Here is a 19,837-nt window from a genome sequence, read left to right on the forward strand (position 1 = left end):
CCAAGGACAGATATTTATGCATCTGGGGCTTTATGCTCGGAGGTTGCCTTGCGGTAGAAGAAGGCTGCTGGGGCTAAAAAAAAATATGCGAAAGGGATGATTCTGGTGGATTGGGTTTGTTAGAAACATTTCCAGCAAGAAGTCAGTTATACATATACTGTATATTTACTTTGAAAGCAGTAAATTCATCCCAAAATTACTAAAAATATAAATTTATTTTATGTTTTTATCTTTTTTAAAAACACATGTAACCCATTTGCAATTCTTTTATATATTTTATTTAAAAATTTTAAATCTTTATTTATTTTTATTTTATTTTGGCAACAAATTTATTTCTCTCCCTGTTATAAAATTCCCATTTGTGGCAGGGCCTGAATTGAATATACAGTTCTGACGTGGCAGTCACATCCATGCCACCGACCACACAGCACTTTTTGATAGGAAAAGGCCAAAAAGACAGAAGGGCTAACTACATACAAGTACATCAATTACCATAAAAATTTTAATTACATCCTTAATCTAGCAGAAGTTTCAAACACATCATTGATTTATTATTACAAGGACAATAGTCATTAACATAGCTCAACTTGGTGGTTGACCCAGAGTAAAGACTAGATCAAAGGTTATACAAATTAATTAAAATTAACATTTTAAAATAATATTATTTTAATTTTTTTTAAAATCAAATGAATTCTTACCAGGATTAATCAAGTTACGAGTAAAAACTTAAGTTTTGATATAATCAACTTTTTTATTTATAGTAAAACTGGCTAAACATGTCTAGTTATTTTCTTTTCTTTTTCTATAAGATAATTTCCTTTTCTTTTTCTATGTATATAAAAGTAGTTGCTAGTTATTTTAGTAAATGAAAAGCTGACATTACATCAATAAGGATATATCAATGGTGGAACTGAAATATTTGGTAGATTGAGGCCTAATCAAAACTTATACGATAATTAGAGAGCCAATGTAGTTTGCCAAAAAAAATCTGACGCTTGTCAAAATTTTATCTACTCTTCACTGCCCCCATATCATCTACAACGTTTTTGTCATTTTGAGTTTCTGTTTCCTAGTTCAGTTCAGTTCAGTTCGTTGGTATTTCTTCTTCGCTTCTTTCGTCTTTCTCTAACACATAACACTGTGTCTTAATGTTTGATCCTTGTTGACTGTTTGTAGTGTAGGCTGTAGTGTTCTTTATAAGGTCTAAGAATGACATCTGTGGGAGCACAAGTGGTCTCTCCGGTGGAAACTGGACATAAAGTTTGGCAAGATCAGTCTTTTATTAAGTGGAGAAAGAGAGATCCTCATGTCACTTTGCACTGCCATGAATCTGTTGAAGGTAAACGGAGAAAAAAAGTAAACTTTTAGACACCCTTTATCTTGGAAATTTTGGTAGTATCCGTAGACAGTGCTCTTTTTGTTGCCTTTAATGTTATAATTGATTGATAAGTTGATTATTTTTTTGATGAGATTGATTCTATGATTTAATCGAGTGGGGTTTAATTTGAACTGGGTTTTGATATTTTGGCTTGGTTTTCAGTTTGATTTCCCAAAATTTTGGTAAGACTGATTCTGGTTCTTGCATAGACAATACTTGGTCTTCTCAGGAGTTTTTTTTCCATTTTTTTACTTCCTGGTTTTGATTGATTTAAAGTTTAATGAAATGATTCTCAAGGTAAATTGTAATGTTGATTTTAAGTTTTTTCTGTGTTGTTTCTGTTTTGTTTAAATATGATTGTATTCTATCCTTTGTGTTTTTAATTTATTTTTCAAGTTTCTGATTTTGTTTAGCATCTATTTTGTTGCTTGAATGGATGATAAAGTGATAATTTTGGAATTCTTGTTTCCTCTTTCATGTATTTTGTTTGAGTTTCATTGATTGTAGAATGGCCTTTATCTGATTTTGCTGAAGTGCTTGTATCTGGTTCAATTCTCTCAGTTTTATGAAAATCTGGCATCACCTTGTTTGTAGGATCTCTTAGATACTGGTATCAACGCAACAAAGTGGATCATTTGGTATCTAATTCTGCTGTTTGGAATGATGATGCCGTTCAAGGAGCTCTTGATTGTGCAGCATTCTGGGTTAAGGATTTGCCTTTCGTTCAATCTTTGTCTGGCTTATGGAAATTTTTCTTGGCTCCAGACCCTACAAGTGTTCCTAATAAATTTTATGGCACTGCATATGAGGACTCAGAGTGGGAAACTTTACCTGGTAATTTCCATTGAAGTTGAATATTCTCTGTTGATTTTCTTGTTCTTTGTAGTTTTGAACTGTATAATTGATCAACAGAATAGAACCAGCCCCATCCCGCTGAAGTAGGGTTCTAGTAGGTTGCAATAAATCATAATAACAACTGCAACAAAAAATAATTTCTTTATTTATCAATTTATTATTCTGGATTATCTGAAATGTGCAATACCTGAACAAGTCCTTCCATGGTGATATCTCATAACTTTTCTTCCTCATTGGAACAGTCCCTTCAAATTGGGAGATGCATGGATATGATCGGCCTATTTATACCAATGTAATATATCCATTTCCAGTTAATCCTCCTCATGTTCCTGATGATAATCCTACTGGCTGCTACAGAACATACTTTGATATTCCTAAAGAATGGCAAGGTATGATCTATTTGTTATGTATTAGCAGTCTTAGCTGATTATTGTGTCTCCAAATTCTACCCATTTCTGCTGCCTTTCAATGTATATGAATAGAACATTAGATTCCTGGAATCTCATATAATTTATCTGTCTGCATTATGTTAATTGGTCTATGACAGGTCGAAGGATTTTATTGCATTTTGAAGCTGTTGATTCAGCATTCTGTGCTTGGATAAATGGGGTTCCTGTGGGATATAGGTATCTAATGCACACTTCTTTGTTAATTTGTTTTTTCATTTTGGAACTTGCATGTCTTTAGGTGACCATAACTCTTCTTGTATTTATCACTTTTGGCACTTAATGAAATCTTCTTAGTGTTAACTGTTTCAGTAACATTTTATTGAGTTGAATAAATATTGACCTTGCAAGTGATTTGTGTGGACAATTTATTCAATTAAATTATGTTATGTCACCTATTCCATGAATTGCAGAGATTAGAAAGGAATGGGGGAAATCCCACAATTTGATTGTTCTTTCATAAAACCCAGTAACAAACGTTTTATTATTCTGTCACCTCAGCCAGGATAGTAGGCTACCTGCTGAGTTTGAAATTACAGATTACTGTTATCCATGTGGTTCTGGCAAGAAGAATGTTCTAGCTGTTCAAGTCTTTAGATGGAGTGATGGGTCTTACCTTGAAGATCAAGACCATTGGTGGTTGTCGGGTGTTCACAGAGATGTGCTGCTTCTTTCCAAGCCTCAGGTTTTTTTTTCCCTTCCCTTCAATGTTGTTAGAGCTTGCTGTTGTTTTGACTAGAGTGAACATAATTAGGGACAGTGTTTGGAAAATATTTGATATGCAGGTATTCATTGCAGACTACTTTTTCAAATCAAACCTGGCTGAGAATTTTACTTATGCAGATATACAGGTTAGTGCTTATTGATGAAATATTAACCTGCACCTCTTCTTGCTGTTAAAAATGTAGGCAAACATACTTATTTCCATTTTACTTTGACGATATTGCATACTGTTGAGTTATGCTTACATTATCTGAGTGAATTTGGAGTTAATACTCAAGGGTGTGCCCCTTGAATCATGTTGCATGCTTATTTACTCTATTTGATTCATATTATCTGGAGAGTTCTGATAATAATAATATACATTAAGTGATCCTGTTTTTGGTTGGCTGGGGGAGAAGAGGGTTGGAATATTATAATGTTACGGTTTTCTGGCCACCTTCTGCGGCTGACCATAAGTTCATGATATGTGGGGTTTTTCCTCTGGAACTGTTTGTTAGCCTTTCTACTTTGTGTTAGGTAGCTGATAACCTATTGGTAATTGGGAAAGGAGTACGCTAGCTTTGTCCCATTTTATTACAGTACCATTGTTTTTGTAGGTTTAACTGGGAACAAAGTTGTTTGTGGGAGGAAAATTTGAGTTTGTTTCTGTGAGCTTACCATTCAGGTGGAAGTGAAAATAGAAAGCTCTCTAGCAATTCCTAAAGAAAGAATTCTTGCAAACTTCACCATAGAAGCTGCATTATATGACACTGGAAGCTGGTATGACAGTGAAGAATCTGCTAATCTGCTTTCATCCAATGTGGCTAATTTAAAGCTCACTCATTCCCCTATGGGACTTCTAGGATTTTTGGGTAATGTTCTTGAAGGGAAACTCGAAATGCCCAAGCTTTGGTCTGCAGAGCAGGTGAGGAACCTCAATTCACTTGGATTTTCTGGCAACTTGATATGTTTCACAATTTAGTTCTACCATATTCTTGTTGGTTGTACAGTGCACATTATATTTTATTCTTTAGTTCTCCTTTAGGTGGTTGTTTGAAGGTTAAGAAGATAGATTACTTGAGCAGAATATTAATAAGAAGTTTGAAAGAATAAAAACTGTGCTTTTCTTATTTGGTTTTCAATATAATTTATGGACACTTCACCTTTTCTCAACAATCTTTTTAGATTTACAACTTCTCTCATTTTTCAAGAGATGGCATGGCTTCCTCGCCTCTCTTTTCTTTGTATGATGGTCATCATCTGATCTTGTGGATTTTTGTTTTTGCTTGTGTTAATAAACAGCCAAACCTGTACATTCTTGTTCTCTCCCTCAAAGATGCAACTGGACAAGTAGTTGACTGTGAATCATGCCTAGTGGGCATAAAACAAGTATCAAAGGCTCCCAAACAGCTACTTGTTAATGGGCATCCAGTTATAATAAAAGGTGTGAACAGGCATGAACATCATCCACGTGTAGGGAAGACAAATATAGAGTCTTGTATGATTAAGGTCACTTCTTCTCCTTCCTTTCTAGTTAGTTACCTCTGCTCTATTGGTTGGCGATTTATCTGGTTTATAATGGTGGTGATGTCTATTCTTCTGCTTACAGGATCTGGTTCTAATGAAGCAAAACAATATGAATGCTGTGAGGAACAGTCATTATCCCCAGCACCCTCGTTGGTATGAGTTGTGCGATCTTTTTGGCATGTATATGATAGATGAAGCCAACATTGAGACACATGGTTTTTATCTTTGTGAACATCTGAAGCATCCTACTCAGGAGCAAAGTTGGGCTGCTGCAATGATGGATCGAGTGATAAGCATGGTTGAGAGGGACAAAAATCATGCATGCATAATTTCTTGGTCCTTAGGAAACGAGGCCTCATATGGACCAAATCATTCTGCTGCAGCTGGTATCATATGAAACTTCTTTTATGTATATCTTTGAGTTGTGCTAGCTATGTCCAGAAGTCTAAGCAATTGCAATATTTATCATGTAGGGTCATCTAGTGTCAGATTATACTCGTGTCTCTGTTCATGTGTGTGAGACTTGAGCATCTGTGCACTATTCAAGAAATCTTGGCACCTAATAACATTTAGAGACACTAATTGTTGTTTTCTGTTTACATTACATTTTAAATGCTGTAACTTAAGCTTCTCATTTATTCACATGGAAAGATATTGAAACCATGGAAATGGTTTGCTAAAAACAGTATGGTGGTCTTCAGCAATTAAAATTTTTCATGGATAAGAGATCGTTGAGGTTAATTTGCTTTTATATTTCTCATAAGTTGTATTGTTGAGAAGACTTGAAGTTTTACATAAATAATGACTTGTACTTTTCAATTCCTTTTTTCTCATTAGTTTTCTACTTCACTTACTGTTCTCTTTTATTAGGTTGGATTCGTGAAAGGGACACCTCACGACCGGTGCACTATGAAGGAGGTGGATCCAAAACAACATCCACTGACATTGTGTGCCCGATGTATATGCGTGTTTGGGACATAGTGAAGATTGCAAAAGATCCTGCTGAATCACGTCCTTTGATATTGTGCGAGTATGTGCTGTTCTTTTACATGAGTTACATTGACCCCTTAACTGTTCTTAGATTACTTAATTATACTGTGTAGTACTTTTTTTAATCATGGTAGTGACTTCATTTTGTATATTTTTGTGTCCTTGTGATATTGAATTGTCAGGTATTCACATGCAATGGGGAATAGTAATGGGAATATACATGAGTATTGGGAAGCAATCAATAGCACATTCGGTCTACAAGGAGGCTTTATCTGGGACTGGGCTGACCAGGTTTAAAATCCTTTTTAGTCCATAAGAAATATGTCACAAGATTGACATCATGTGAGAAATTGATTTTCTTCCATCTTAGGCTTAGCTAAAATCTTTAGTTTTTATTTTAAAAATCATCCGCAACTTGCATGAACAATCTTTTTTCTCTTAATATTGGTTCACCGTACCATGCGCAACATAATTTTAAAAATAGGATGAAGACTACAGTATCTATTATGGAATATGCACTAGTTTAAGAATATGAATTCATTGTTCACGTTTTCGATAATGTGCTGTCCGTTTAAAAGCCTCAGTTCGTGATAAAGACCATAAATATTTGCCACAATATTTATTTTTGAAAAAAATATTTTCAAATCTTTTTTATTCATCAAATCTAGTGTTTTCATTTTTCCTGTAGGGGTTATTGAAGGACAGTGGAGACGGTACTAAACACTGGGCTTATGGAGGTGACTTTGGGGATACACCTAATGATCTAAACTTTTGTTTGAATGGACTTGCATGGCCAGATCGTACTCCTCATCCTGCAATGCATGGTAAATTTATTTTTCTCATAATGAGTATGCATCTCTGTACTTTATTTCATCTTCTAAAATGATACCTAGACCTAAAATTTTGTTCAAATCATGAATCATGTTAGTTATTGTTTGCAGAAGTTAAGCATGTGTATCAGCCAATCAAGGTTTCCCTAAAGGAAAGCAGAATAAAGGTACTTGCATGTTTCACTCAGGTTCTGCATATCTTATCCTTTGCAAAATCTCAATTTTGTATCTAACTGAAATTTGAATCTGCAGATAACCAACACCCATTTCTTTCAAACAACACAAGGTTTAGAGTTTAGCTGGGCCACCCAGGGTGATGGATATGAAATTGGATCTGGAATTCTCTCTCTTCCACTGATAGAACCTCAGAGCAGTTATGAGTTAGAATGCGAGTCAAGTCCTTGGTATCCTCTTTTGGCTTCATCAATTGCGGAAGAAATATTTTTAACAATAACTACTACACTTCTGCATTCCACACGCTGGGTTGAAGCTGGTCATGTTGTTTCATCATCACAAGTCCAGTTGCCTACCACAAGAAAGATCTTACCTCATGTAAATGTCTTTCCTGTATACTTAATTGGATAATATCATTTATGCTCAAAGATTTTTACAGCTATGCTTTCTGGTTTGCAAATGGCACTGGCTTCCAGGTTATCAAAACTACTGATTCTAAAGTCTTAATTGAAACTCTTGGAGATATGGTTAGAGTCAGCCTGCCAAGCTTTTGGGAGATAACATGGAACATTCAAACAGGAAGTGTTGAGAGCTGGAAGGTATAGCATTGCTTTTGTGAATTGTTCCACTGTATCATATTGAGTACATTGAAGCTAGATACATAAATAAATGAATTCATGGTTCTCTTCTTTTTCGATGTTTTCCCCTACAAGTGGAGCCTAGATATATCTAACTACTTCTGGTACGTGCTTACTTTAATGAAACCACTTTCACACATGAAAAACTCATTTGGCAAGAAACATCTTCTTACAGAAGTGCATTAAAACAACAGAATATCAAATTGTAATCAAAGTAATCATAAACTAATTTTGAAATTCATCTCGGAGTGCATGTTGTCAGTTGACCTCTCTATTATTGAAACACAAGGTTGTAGCGTAATTTCTTTTAATGCTTGGAAGAACTATTCTCTGATATGGAGCAAATGAAAATGTTGCAGAATCTTGTTTAGTAGTTCATATGAACTGTAATGCTCTTTGTGAAGAATGTGTGTTTGGCATCTGCGTGTTCTATCATTTCTGGCTGTTCCATTTATAATTGGAAGGGCAAGTTTTCAGCGGACCTTAGGTCTCCAATTTAAGCCAAAATGACCGTTCTTTTATTGAACAAGCTGTGGTGTAGTTTCTTTGTAATTCATGGAACATTTATTCTCTGATATCTCTCTGAATCATGTGTTGGTAGTTCATAGGAGCTTCAAGTTCTTATTTTCTTATGACCACATAAGAAGTTTTTGGCTAAATCATGTCCCTCCCTCCCTCCTATTGCTTCATAGATATGAACAAAGCTCAGAATGCTATCTAAAGATTTCCATTTGAATTTCAAGTTTTCAGGTTACCTCGAAGACCTCATATAAATGGAATGAAGCACATTATCATTACCTAGTAACAACTAGATATTCTTAACATTTTTTCTGGAACAGAAGTTATATTTTATCCTGGACCTTGCACAGATAGGCATTTTTAGCTGTTTAACAAAACTGAGTTCCAAAAGTGTGGTGATTGTAGGTTGGAGGAGTTCCTGTTATGAATAAAGGCATATTCCCATGCTTCTGGAGAGCACCAACAGATAATGACAAAGGTGGAGAAAAAAAAAGTTATTACTCCAGGTGGAAAGAAGCTTGTATTGATAGCATTGTATACCACACAAAAAGTTGTTCTGTTAAGAGCACAGCCAATGATATTGTGAAAATAGAGGTTGTTTATGTCGGTGCCCCAAGTTGTGAGGAGGGCTCATCTTCACATTCAAATGCTTTATTCACAGTTAATATGATCTATGCAATTTATAGTTCCGGGGACTTGATTATTGAATGCAATGTAATTCCAAGTTCTGAGCTTCCACCTCTGCCTCGAGTGGGAGTTGAATTGCACTTGGAGAAATCAGTGGATCAGATTAAATGGTATGGAAGAGGGCCATTTGAATGTTATCCAGATAGAAAAGCAGCAGCCCATGTTGGAGTCTATGAGCAGAATGTTGGTGACATGCATGTTCCTTATATTGTTCCTGGAGAATGTTCCGGTAGAGCAGATGTTAGGTGGGTGACGTTTCAGAACAAGGATGGAGTAGGAATCTTTGCTTCAACTTATGGCAGCTCCCCACCTATGCAAATGAGTGCTAGTTACTATTCCACAGCAGAACTTGACCGAGCAACACACAAGGAAGAACTTGCTCAAGGAAATGACATTGAGGTAAATTACACTACCGTGATTTCAGTTGTTGAATCTATATTTTAATAAACTAGCGAGTATACATATACTGGACTGGTCCATTCCAAAAATCGATCTATATTTAATTCTCTTAACTTCACATGCATGCATGGCCATGCGCTTAAAATTGTCATTGGATTTGTAAGTTAACGTTTCCTCAACAAACAAAGATGCTCTAGGAGAATAAGTTTGTTCTAGCTGACGTTTTTGGTTCATCTGCTTATTTTTGCCGCCACTTGTTTACCATTCTAGTTTTCTTTCTTATGCCACTATTTGGTCATATGTCTTGGATTATGTATTTAACTTAATGTGTTTGAATTTCAGGTGCATCTTGACCACAAACATATGGGAGTAGGTGGAGATGATAGTTGGTCACCATGCGTCCATGACAACTATCTTGTTCCAGCTGTGCCGTACTCCTATTCTATCAGGTTGTGTCCTATTACTTCAGCTACATCTGGCCTTGAGATATACAAATCCCAGCTTCCGAACTAATCAAGTGGAACTTATTGGATTGTATCACTAAATACTTGAATGGAGATTGATTATGTAGGTCTCCGTTGATAAGAATAAGATATTATCCAGAAGATCATGATTTGTTTGATTAGGCTGGCTTCTAATGCAGCGCTAGTTGAGTGGTCCGCTGCACATTAAAGTTGTTTCCTCAAGTTTATTTTCCCTGTTATATTGGCCTCCCGATCCTTGTTTTAAACGTTTTGCTTTAACTAGAAGACAATTTTCCCAAATCAATGAGGCCTTTAGAACCATTCATCTTGTCCATGGAACTAAAATGGTTGATGCAGCTCGGTATAGTTCCATTCAAGTTGTTATAAGCAAGATCCAAAACTTGTAAAGAAGCTAGATCACAAAATTCTACAGGTATTTGGCCATCAAACTGATTTGCATGAAGATTTAGAATCTTCATACTTGAAAGTTTCCCCATCCATGTTGGAAGGTTCCCTCTGAAATTGTTTACAGTAAAATCCAGTGTGACTAATTGGGTACAATTTTTCAGTGACAGAGGAACCTTGCCAGAGAGGTGGCTGTTTTGAAGATGCAATGACTGTAGAGAGCTTAAAGTTCCAATGGAGTTAGGAATATTGCCACTAAATTAGCTGTAACTTAATTTTCATGGCTTCCAAATCTCGCCAGTTCTTTTAACAATCCAGAATCTCTCCAGACAAGAAGTAGTTTCCAAGAGCATTCAATTTCTGCGGCCCATCAATTTTGTAAGTTAAAGAATCATCACAACCTCAAAACTTAAACTATTCAACTTGTATTTAATAATATGTTAAAGAACCAATATTATAACACAAGAAATTGGAAATGTACCTTCAAAATGAATTAATGAAAAGATCTAATCCAATAACGCCGGACGATATATGATGCAGCGGACCCTTCAAATTATTGGAACTCCTACAAGTTTGTTAGATGAGAGGTCAAGGCTAGTCACAGGTTACCGATGGCACTTGAATTTTTACCTTGAAAATAGTTGTCCCCAAGTTCGAGGAACTCAAGATGGCTGAAAGAATATAACCAGTTGGGTATTGAAGAGATAACCTAGTCAGAAAAAATATGCGTGGTTCTGCTAAAGAAGGAAAAATGTTTATAACCTCAAGCCAATCAAAGGCTTTGCTATGGGCCAAATTACTCAAATCAAGAAATTCTGGCGAAGAAAGACCAGTAAATTTGTCAGCATAGGTTTCAGGATCATTACCTTGGAGATTAAGATGTTGCAGATTAGAGATTCCCAAGTTCATGAGGGATCATTCCTCCTATTCTAGAATGAGAGAGACTAAGGTACCTTTGATTCCTCATGGAGCCAAGAAACTTAGGGATGTGAATTCCTCCAAAATCTTTGTTGCTTAGGTCCAAGTACCTCAAATATTTGAAGTGGAGCAAAGAAGAGCTAATCTCGCCGTCGAGCTTTGATCCACGATTATCTTCCAAGTCAACAGAAGCAGTGGAGGCTTAATTTACATCATAAGAAATGTGGGTTCCAAGATAGAGCTCAAGAACATGGCCAGTTAAGTTGTTGCAAACAACTCCAGACCATCTACAGCAATCCTCATCACTAACCCCGGATGCAAGCCGGTTTGAAGAGCCGGTGAGATCGTTTTTGAACTTCAAAAGGGCACCTTTCTCACTCAGCCTGCATCCTGCACTGGAGCACCCATAGCAGAATCCAACACTAATGGTAGCTATAACAACTAACGAAGTGCAACCAGAACATTGGAGACAGAGAAGTAGTCTATCTTTTCATGACTTTCGATTATATATATACACTGGTCCATGCAAATGACATTCTCTCATTGTAATTAAAGGTGAAATAAACAAGACTAGACGGTGAAGTATTTGACATGGAGCCAACGGACCACCTAATGACGGGATATTCAAGGTGAATCCATAACTGGTTTAGTAATTACACAAGGTCCATGTTCATAAATTCTTCATCTTAATTTCTTATTCGGTATTCGGTGAAGTACGTACCAGTTCAATGGATAGAGCAGATTCTAACCGGATTTTTGTAGGCAGGATGTTCTGTAGACAGCAAAATTTTATAAAATAAGTTATGAACAGCAGGGCGGAAAATTGAAAGAGATTAACAGTCATTTATCCATGCCATATATATATATATATATATATATATAAACACTCGCTGACGCGATACAAGGATGGACGACTACGCTCAAGAGCTAAATTACAGGGGAGAGCCTGTTAACTTAAAGTTCTCAGTCGATCGCACACTGATGTATAGGTTGAGAAATGCAAGTGATAAGATTCGAACAAAAAATATCCTCTTCTTCTAGTTGATTGCTAGCCTTTCTTTTCCTCCCTGTGATAGTTGTGTTTACAAATGTTTATTTGAAATCTGCGTGCTGCAGTAGCATTCAGCTTTAATCCTGAACCTGCAAAGGCTACTCAACATTGGCTAGACCTTGGCATCTGGAACAGTTTACACTTAGATGACTTAAGGCTTGCATTATCTCTGGTAAGCATGCATATGATGATCTTCTCTGGGTAAATTCTCTACCCTGTTTTCTGTTCATGTTCCAAACAGCTAGGAGGGAACTCTGATACAAGGTGTCTGGCTAGTACTCATTCTTTTTAATTTCTCGGGAATGCTTTTACTGAAAAAATAGCTATCCCGCGAACATTTTTCATTGGCTGAGTTGTTCTGCTCGAATCCAAGATCAAAGAAGCTCTGCAATCACCTCTGTTTCTTGTTTTCTGCCAATAAATAAACAAAAGTAAAATATTTGTGTCAAATAGTATATTCATGATACCTGATTTTGAGTTCGATCCCGTTCAAAGTTTAGGTTGCAGGTCGAGGGTTGATAGGATCAATTCAATTTTTAATTTTTTTTGAAAAAAAATTCCAAAACAAAGTTATTTTGGTAAGAAAATAATAATATCGGGTTCTTAACTAACCCAAAATTAGAGTAATTCACATCATGGATATTCATCAATCAATGATAAAAATAACTCGTTGAAAACAAAATATATATATATATATATATATATATAAAAAGGAATAATACAGTAAAGCTCCAATTTTCTAGAAATTGGTGTTGGGAAAAGAAGAACTAGAAGTTCATGTTCAAATATGATATTTCTCCATCCAAAAAATTAAAAAACTGATTTTTAAAATTTATATTGAATTTGAAAAACATAATTTAGAGGCTTCTCCTCGGTTTTTCTTTGCCATTTTTTAAATGAAGAAAAAACTTGGAAAATACTTCTTTTTTTTTTGTATATAAGCGCTTTTTAGCAATGTAAGAAATTAATATTATTTTTTTATATGTTCTCATTTTTAGTTAATGTCATAAATTTAAATTTTATTATAAATCTAATATAAATATAATTTTTTTAAGTCATGATAATTTTTAATTTGAATGAAATAAAATTTATATTCTACAATTAGATTTTTACAAATACAAAATATTAAGATGATGGTTTTGATTTTTTATGAAAATAGTTGTAATCTTAATGCATTTCTTATTTTTTGGTGGAAAATATGTCTTCATGGAAAATATGTCTTCATTTTTAACAAATAAAAATGTATTTAGTTTTTATTTAAAAAACAAAAAAATGGAAAAAAAATTATTTTGTATTACTCAACACAATTTTAGATTTTGATGCACACTACTATTTCATAATATATTTTTTTAAAAAAAAATAGAAAATGTCAATGTTGCACTCTTGAGACAAATACATTTCACCGTGAATTAGAACAATGAAATAATAATTTTTCCTTTCCCAACAAAAGTTATTGGATTAACTATTAGAGGTAATATGATCTTTTCATATTGGTTAGGGGTATATTTGTCTTTTTAACTTTTATAGTATAGTAGAATGACCAGGTTATCCTTAAAAATTAGATTTTTTTAACTGGTGTCCAGGGGTGTTTTTTATTTTTATGTTTTTAAAGCACAATAAAATAACTAAATTACTCTTAGAAGTAATATTTCTTTAATTAATGTCCATAGGTATTTTTGTATTTTCAGCCTAGTCTTTTTGTTACAATCAAATTGATTAGTAGGTAATTAGATATTTTAATAAATATTAAATATTATTTTAAAAAGCAAAAGTAATTAGCGTGTTCATTGCACGTGTAATCACGTGGGTTGTTTTCATGCTATTCAAGTGACATTGGGTTCTTAGGCAGTTAAACGATGGTTTTTGAAGTGACATTTGAATCATCTTGGCAACACTTTTATCCATAGACGATACTTGTGGCTTATTGATCTCTGGTTTGATGACGACAACCTCCCTTTCTTTTCACTATTATCCTTGATTTTCGCTCCAAACCCTTTAAATTTTCAAAGCGGCCCTTCAATTTGTTTTTCCTTCAGAATTGGTCAACATTCTTTTGATTACTATTTATTTTATTTAAAATAATTTATAAAATTAGAAATTTTTTTCAATTTCATCCTCCTTTAATTTTTTTCACTTGTCAAATTTGATTATTATTCTTTTGATTACTATTTGTTTTATTTGAGATAATTTTTAAAATTAAATTTTTTTTATGATTTCATCCTCCATTTTTTTTTTCTTTCAGATTTAATCATCATTTTTTTTTATTGCTATTTTTCTTTTACCTTGATAAATTATTTAAATTGATATTTTTTTTATTTCATCATTCAACATTAAATTGATAGTGAATTGAGCTTCTTGATTGAATTCAGATCTAAAATTTCACTAGTTACAAGTTTGGGAGATTGATTCAGATTTAGAGGGTGTTTGAGAGTGTGGTTGCTGTTACTTTTTAAAGTGCTTTTTACTTAAAAAAACATGCCAATAATATTTTTTTTTTTTTAAATTATTTTTAAGATCAGCACATCAAAATGATTTGAAAACATCAAAAATATATTAATTTAAAACAAAATAAAAAATAAAAAATTTCAAGAAGATTTGTCTAGGTTTGTTTGGTGTTTTTTTTTTCTCTTTTTTTTATTTAATTTGAGATTGGGCTCTATTGTTTTTTTATTTTCTTTCTATAGAGTTTTTTACTAATTTTAAAGATTACTAGGGTTACCTTGGGTTTTTTTTTTATTTGTTGTTCTTTTGTTAAATTTTATTTTTTTTTTAAATTTTGTTTTTGAATTAAATTAAATTAATTAATTAAATATAAGTTACTTTACGATTTTTTAGTTTGATTTACTTTATGGTTTGTTGCGCTATCGATGCGTATGGTCTCTTTCAATATCGTTGTGCAATCTTTTACAGTGATATTAAAACTATATTGGTGAGCTCTTTCTGGTAATGAGGTTATGTCTATGACAGAGTAATAATAAGTCTTCAATAGATTTTTTTTTTTTTTCCTTTCAAATATAATATTGACAGTTTATTTTTTTATTATTAATTATTGTTTTTTTGTTCAATTTATTTGTTGTCAATGTTTTTTAATCAAAATATTAAATTAATAAAATTTATTGAACCTATTCACTTATCTAGATCTTTATTTTATTTTATTTTTGTTTTTTTGAAAAAATATTGCCATTGTCAAATATCTATTTTTACATTAAGAAAAAATTAGTGTTAGAGCCATTTATTTAATATAAAATTAATAGATTTTGTGTGGTGCATTAATAAAAATCAATTTCATTTTCCATTTTCATAAAAAAAATCTTTCCATTTTCCAAATCAAAACTCCTCTTTTAAACCACTAATAAATAAAAATCAACTTTATCTTTCTTTCCAACATTTTCTCTCTCTCACTTGAAAAGGTAGGTAATGTAGTTGTTCACATAATGGCTGCCATTGCTGCAATTTTATCATCAATACCATCTTCTTCCTCATCTTCCAAGTTCTCAAAGTTCCAATCCCATCCTTCTGCTCCTCCTCCTTGCCGTGTGGTTTGCCGTGGAGGATCCCAACCTCCTCCCCCGGTAACAACTGACTTCCAATTTGCTTTGCATGATGCCCTGGATTCTTCTGGAATCAACACCACTCATGCCAGAGTAATTACTAAATGCCTTTCAATTTCTTTTTCTTTTTTCTAATTTTGTTAAAAAGTTTTTGTTTTTTTGGATGTTAATAGAAAGTTGCCAAATAGGTTCTTCTTGCTTATTAAATTTGATACAGTTTTAATGAAGTATGAGATTGTGTTTTATTTTTCTATGTTTTTTCTTTTGTAGAAAATTTAGAACCCATTTTTTGTTTTTTTTTTCAATTATGTTAAAGCTTACGAATTTATCTTTGAATTTGGAACCTTTGTTTCTAGCTAAAATTTTGATATGGGATTTCTCTAAAATGGTGAAATTGATAAGTGATTGATTGTTAATTATTTAGGAGGCAAGGCAAAATTTCATGTCACAAATTAAAAGATTGTCAAGCATTGAGAGGGAAATCAGCATTAGCATTAATAGACGTGTTGATTTGGCGAAAACGGCACTTTATATAGCAGCTGAGGATGATTCTCTCATATCACACTCTTCGGTTGCTCTCCCCGTGGATGCTTTCATTGAAAGATTGGATGATCTTTCCATGGGATTCTGCACTAATAATAGCTCTGCATTGAAGTCATCGCCAGAGATGCTTCTGGATAGCTTGGAGAAATTTTTGTATGCCAAGAAGGTAACCATTTTTCTTGCATTTTTTTTTCCTTCTAGGTGTTTAGTTTTTTCGGTGTTCAAAGGAGCATTATTGCAAGTACAGGGTTTATGTGGAACAAACTGTTTGATTGATTACTTAGTGTAATGAACCCCTGTAGGGTGGTTGGTTTGCTTGGTCCATGTAATAATTTCTTGTGTCTCAGTTGCTGATGTCAAAGAAAGGAATTAGGTTGTTGATGAAAAATTTGTTTAGCGAAACTTATTGTATTAAAGATGAACCGAAACTGTTATCCTAGTTTCATCCTAAGTAAGTTTTGACTAGGTTTTTAGCTTTTTTATAACTTACTTCCTTGCACTTTGGTATGATGCAACTGTGATTTATACAATCTGGTTCTTTACTTCTTTCTAATCAGGGCTTTCGAAGGAGCACTATGAAAAGTCGATTGGAGCCACGATCTTTGTATCTTCATTCTGTATAGAAATTTGCCTTCCAGCTTATAAATTCGAACTCTCTACAAGAGAAGAATATTTTTTGTATCTGGGACTTCTTTTTTTACTATATTTTAATATACTGTATTGAGCAGGTTTTGACACATCGATCAGGTTCTGCTGTTATGCTTGCACTTATATACTCGGAAATCCTGAAAACGCTTCGGTTATGGAGCCTGTTGGATTTTGATTGTGAGATTTTCTTCCCACATGACAACCATGGTCTTCCAAAAGGCTATCACAAGCAGAAAAGTAAGGAGTCTGACCATCAACACATTTTGACATCACTTACTCTGTTGGAGAAGGTGGGTTGTGTTTTTTCCTGTTGTCTTTTATCAGTTCCTCCAATATGCATGATGAAAGAGCACAAAATTGGGACACCCACATGGTACCAACACAAGTCCAAAGTGATACTTTTTTACTGATGAATTCATGAATCTTGAATAGTTTGTATTCAGCAACTTCTTTCATTTACAGATGGTGTGTTTTTGTATCATGTTGGTATCATGTGTGAATGTCTTTAGTACATTAGGTTAAGCATGAGGTTGTCTGCTGCATTTATACATGTGCAGCATTTTCGAGCTTGATTTTTTTTCTCCTCCTTACATTATATCACACATGCAGATTTTGAGAAGCTTAAAGGAGGCTTTCTGGCCATTTCAACATGATCATACCAAGAGTTTATTCTTACGGGCAGCACATGCAGCTGACTGTGTTGATATATCAAAAACTTTTGAAGGAAGGTATTAACAGTATCTTGCAATGAATTTTGTACTTTGTGTGCATTATTTTTCACTTTTTAACTCCGTGAAGCCTTTCTCTTTCTCCCCCTTTTGTTTTAGTTGAGCTTATACTTTTTTCTTTTTTCTTTTATTTCTCTCCCTATTGCAGTGGTGCTCAGCTTGCATCTGCAAAGGCTGCTCAACATAGGCTAGACCGTGGTGTTTGGACTAGTGTACACTTTGGGGACATGAGACGTGCATTATCTGGTATGTATCTATAAGATGAAGGTGCACTTGTTAAATTATTTTTTTCTGTTTACCATCGATGTCCCAGGCAGTTTGATGGGACTTTGTATTTGAGGTGCCAGACAGGTAATGGCAACATGTTGACATGTGAAACCAAATTGTTCTTTTGCGTTGGCTTCCCAGTGATACTGGATCCATGCATTGTAGTCATTTTTTATCCAATCATCATTATTCACTATGGCAGAAGTTTCAAATTCTGGTGTGTGTGTGTGTGTGTTTTCCTTAGTGTGGCTTGGGGGTTGCACACTCTCTTTAATTTGTTGGAAGAAAATCTTAGTCCTTGCCTTACCAGGTTGGGCGGGTATGCTGTCTTCAAGTAGAATATACAATGGCCATCCAAAATGAGCAATTCATTTGAAGAGTTGTTTTCATCGTGTCTCCCTAGTCCTTCTTTGGTTCTCTTTTTTTTATTTGACAATGGAGAGACTTGTGTGATGCTTCGCATCCTCCCTCTGTCTGTTAACTTCCTCGCCCTTTTGTTACCACAATGCTTGGAAGACAGTAGTTTGCTGCTCCTCCTCCTCCACTGAGTCAAGTTATGGAGCGAGTTACTAGAAAGGTGTGTTGTGGGACCTCCCCATATCCTTGATGCATGATGCTTCATATGCTAATCAACTTTTTTGGTTTCTCAGTTTTAAAAACTTAATAATGGGCTTCTGATTTGGGACGGTTACAGACCAGTGAGCTATATTTGATGCAAGTTATGGCATAACTACCCTGTACACTGGTTGTCTGCTTACATCCCACTTGTATGGTGTCGTGACACACAGAACTTAGAGAGAGAGGAGGGGATGAGTGGCCTTGTAGTCATGGTGTGGGCCAAGATGCAACATAAGTATCTAAAATGTTAAAACTACAAGGATAACTATCATTTTTGATATCGCATTAACTTGAGTGACAAATTGAGCCATCACTTCCCTTTACTCTTTTCATCAGGGGGCAGAGGGAGGAGTGTCTGGGAAAATCACAGACGAAGATAGAACACAACTATTCAAAATGTTAAACTATTATTATCTTGAGTGGCAAATTGAATCATTAATTTCCATTATGGGATAAGAAATGGAAAGGGAAGAAAGATAGCCATGGATTTTGATACACAAACCATCACATAATCACTGGTTCAAGCAATTGCCACATAGTTTATCACCGCGAAAAAGATCCTCGCAATTGCTTTTAAACTTTTATTCACGAGGAAAGTATTGCTTTTGTTGCAGCTTGTGAGCGTTTAATACTCCTTGAATCCGACCCCAAGGAACTAAGAGACTACAGTGTTCTTTTATACCATTGTGGGTTTTATGAGCAATCGCTGCAATATCTCAAGTTGTATCAAGAGAAGGTATGTTTTCTACCTGGCATACCATGACACTTCCATTCTTCTAACAAACTGAAAAAAGAGTCTTGGAACTTTTGCAGGGTTCTTCCTTACAAAAACAGGCATCCAATAAATTAAGCAGCTTGGAGGAAGATGCTGTGGAGAAACTAATGATACGCCTTAACCTCATTTCAATGGAGGAGGGTTGGAGCAAGCCCTCACATGTTAGAAATTTTCTTGGAAATAACTCTGAACCTTGGTAGAGCCTCATATCAGAAAGCTCAGAAACAAATCTCATGTTTCAGCACACTAAGCAAGATAGTTGAATTTGGTTCATGCCAACTGGGAAGAAGATGGTTTGTCTGACTTGATTCTGTATGTCCCACCCACAAGGAGCGGGGAATCTTTAGGGTTTCATTGCTCATCATACTACCAGATCACTCAGAAACTCAGGCAACTGGATCTGGATGCGGAGTGTTTCAACTAATGCTCCTATTTTTGAGACCTGGCATCCATGAGGGAATGTTTTCATCTCAACAGTTAAATTTGGGAAGAACTTGCTTTTTGATGGAGGTGCTGTGTATCTCTCGCGTTGCAAAAGTTCTAACCACAATACTACTAACATGTGTCATTCGCGTATAATACTGTGTATAATACTGCTTAGTTCCATCAAGGGTAACAAGTATAAAAACACAATGTAATGAAGTTGCTATGAAATACGACAAACTCAACACTTGAGATTGAGCGGCTATGGTGTACATCATATGGTTAGTTGTCTTGTTTATAC

General features: G+C 34.5%; 2 protein-coding genes across 4 annotated transcripts; both read left to right on the forward strand.

The window, feature by feature from the left end:
• The first annotated feature begins 957 nt into the window (after positions 1-957).
• On the forward strand, positions 958-9,848 carry LOC118061245 (uncharacterized). Its single transcript, XM_035074666.2, has 18 exons — positions 958-1,095; positions 1,182-1,339; positions 1,973-2,212; positions 2,476-2,622; positions 2,781-2,859; positions 3,181-3,364; positions 3,465-3,530; positions 4,067-4,306; positions 4,684-4,890; positions 4,991-5,294; positions 5,779-5,938; positions 6,081-6,189; positions 6,587-6,722; positions 6,840-6,895; positions 6,981-7,280; positions 7,379-7,501; positions 8,465-9,145; positions 9,488-9,848. Exons 2-18 carry the CDS (start codon positions 1,210-1,212, stop codon positions 9,656-9,658), a joined length of 3,333 nt encoding a protein of 1,110 aa, XP_034930557.1. The 5' UTR covers positions 958-1,095; positions 1,182-1,209; the 3' UTR covers positions 9,659-9,848.
• A 5,494-nt stretch (positions 9,849-15,342) lies between these two features.
• On the forward strand, positions 15,343-19,794 carry LOC118061246 (uncharacterized). Of its 3 annotated transcripts, none has more exons than XM_035074667.2 (8): positions 15,343-15,627; positions 15,959-16,243; positions 16,635-16,694; positions 16,806-17,015; positions 17,335-17,453; positions 17,602-17,699; positions 18,953-19,074; positions 19,152-19,794. In XM_035074667.2, exons 1-8 carry the CDS (start codon positions 15,418-15,420, stop codon positions 19,311-19,313), a joined length of 1,266 nt encoding a protein of 421 aa, XP_034930558.1. In that variant the 5' UTR covers positions 15,343-15,417; the 3' UTR covers positions 19,314-19,794. The 3 variants fall into 3 exon arrangements, with proteins under 3 accessions (XP_034930558.1, XP_034930560.1, XP_034930561.1); XM_035074669.2 differs by having other exon boundaries at positions 19,173-19,794; XM_035074670.2 differs by lacking the exon at positions 16,635-16,694.
• The last annotated feature ends 43 nt before the right edge of the window (positions 19,795-19,837 follow it).

This window comes from Populus alba, chromosome 1 (assembly GCF_005239225.2).
Source record: "Populus alba chromosome 1, ASM523922v2, whole genome shotgun sequence".
In the NCBI taxonomy this organism is placed as follows: Eukaryota; Viridiplantae; Streptophyta; class Magnoliopsida; order Malpighiales; family Salicaceae; genus Populus; species Populus alba.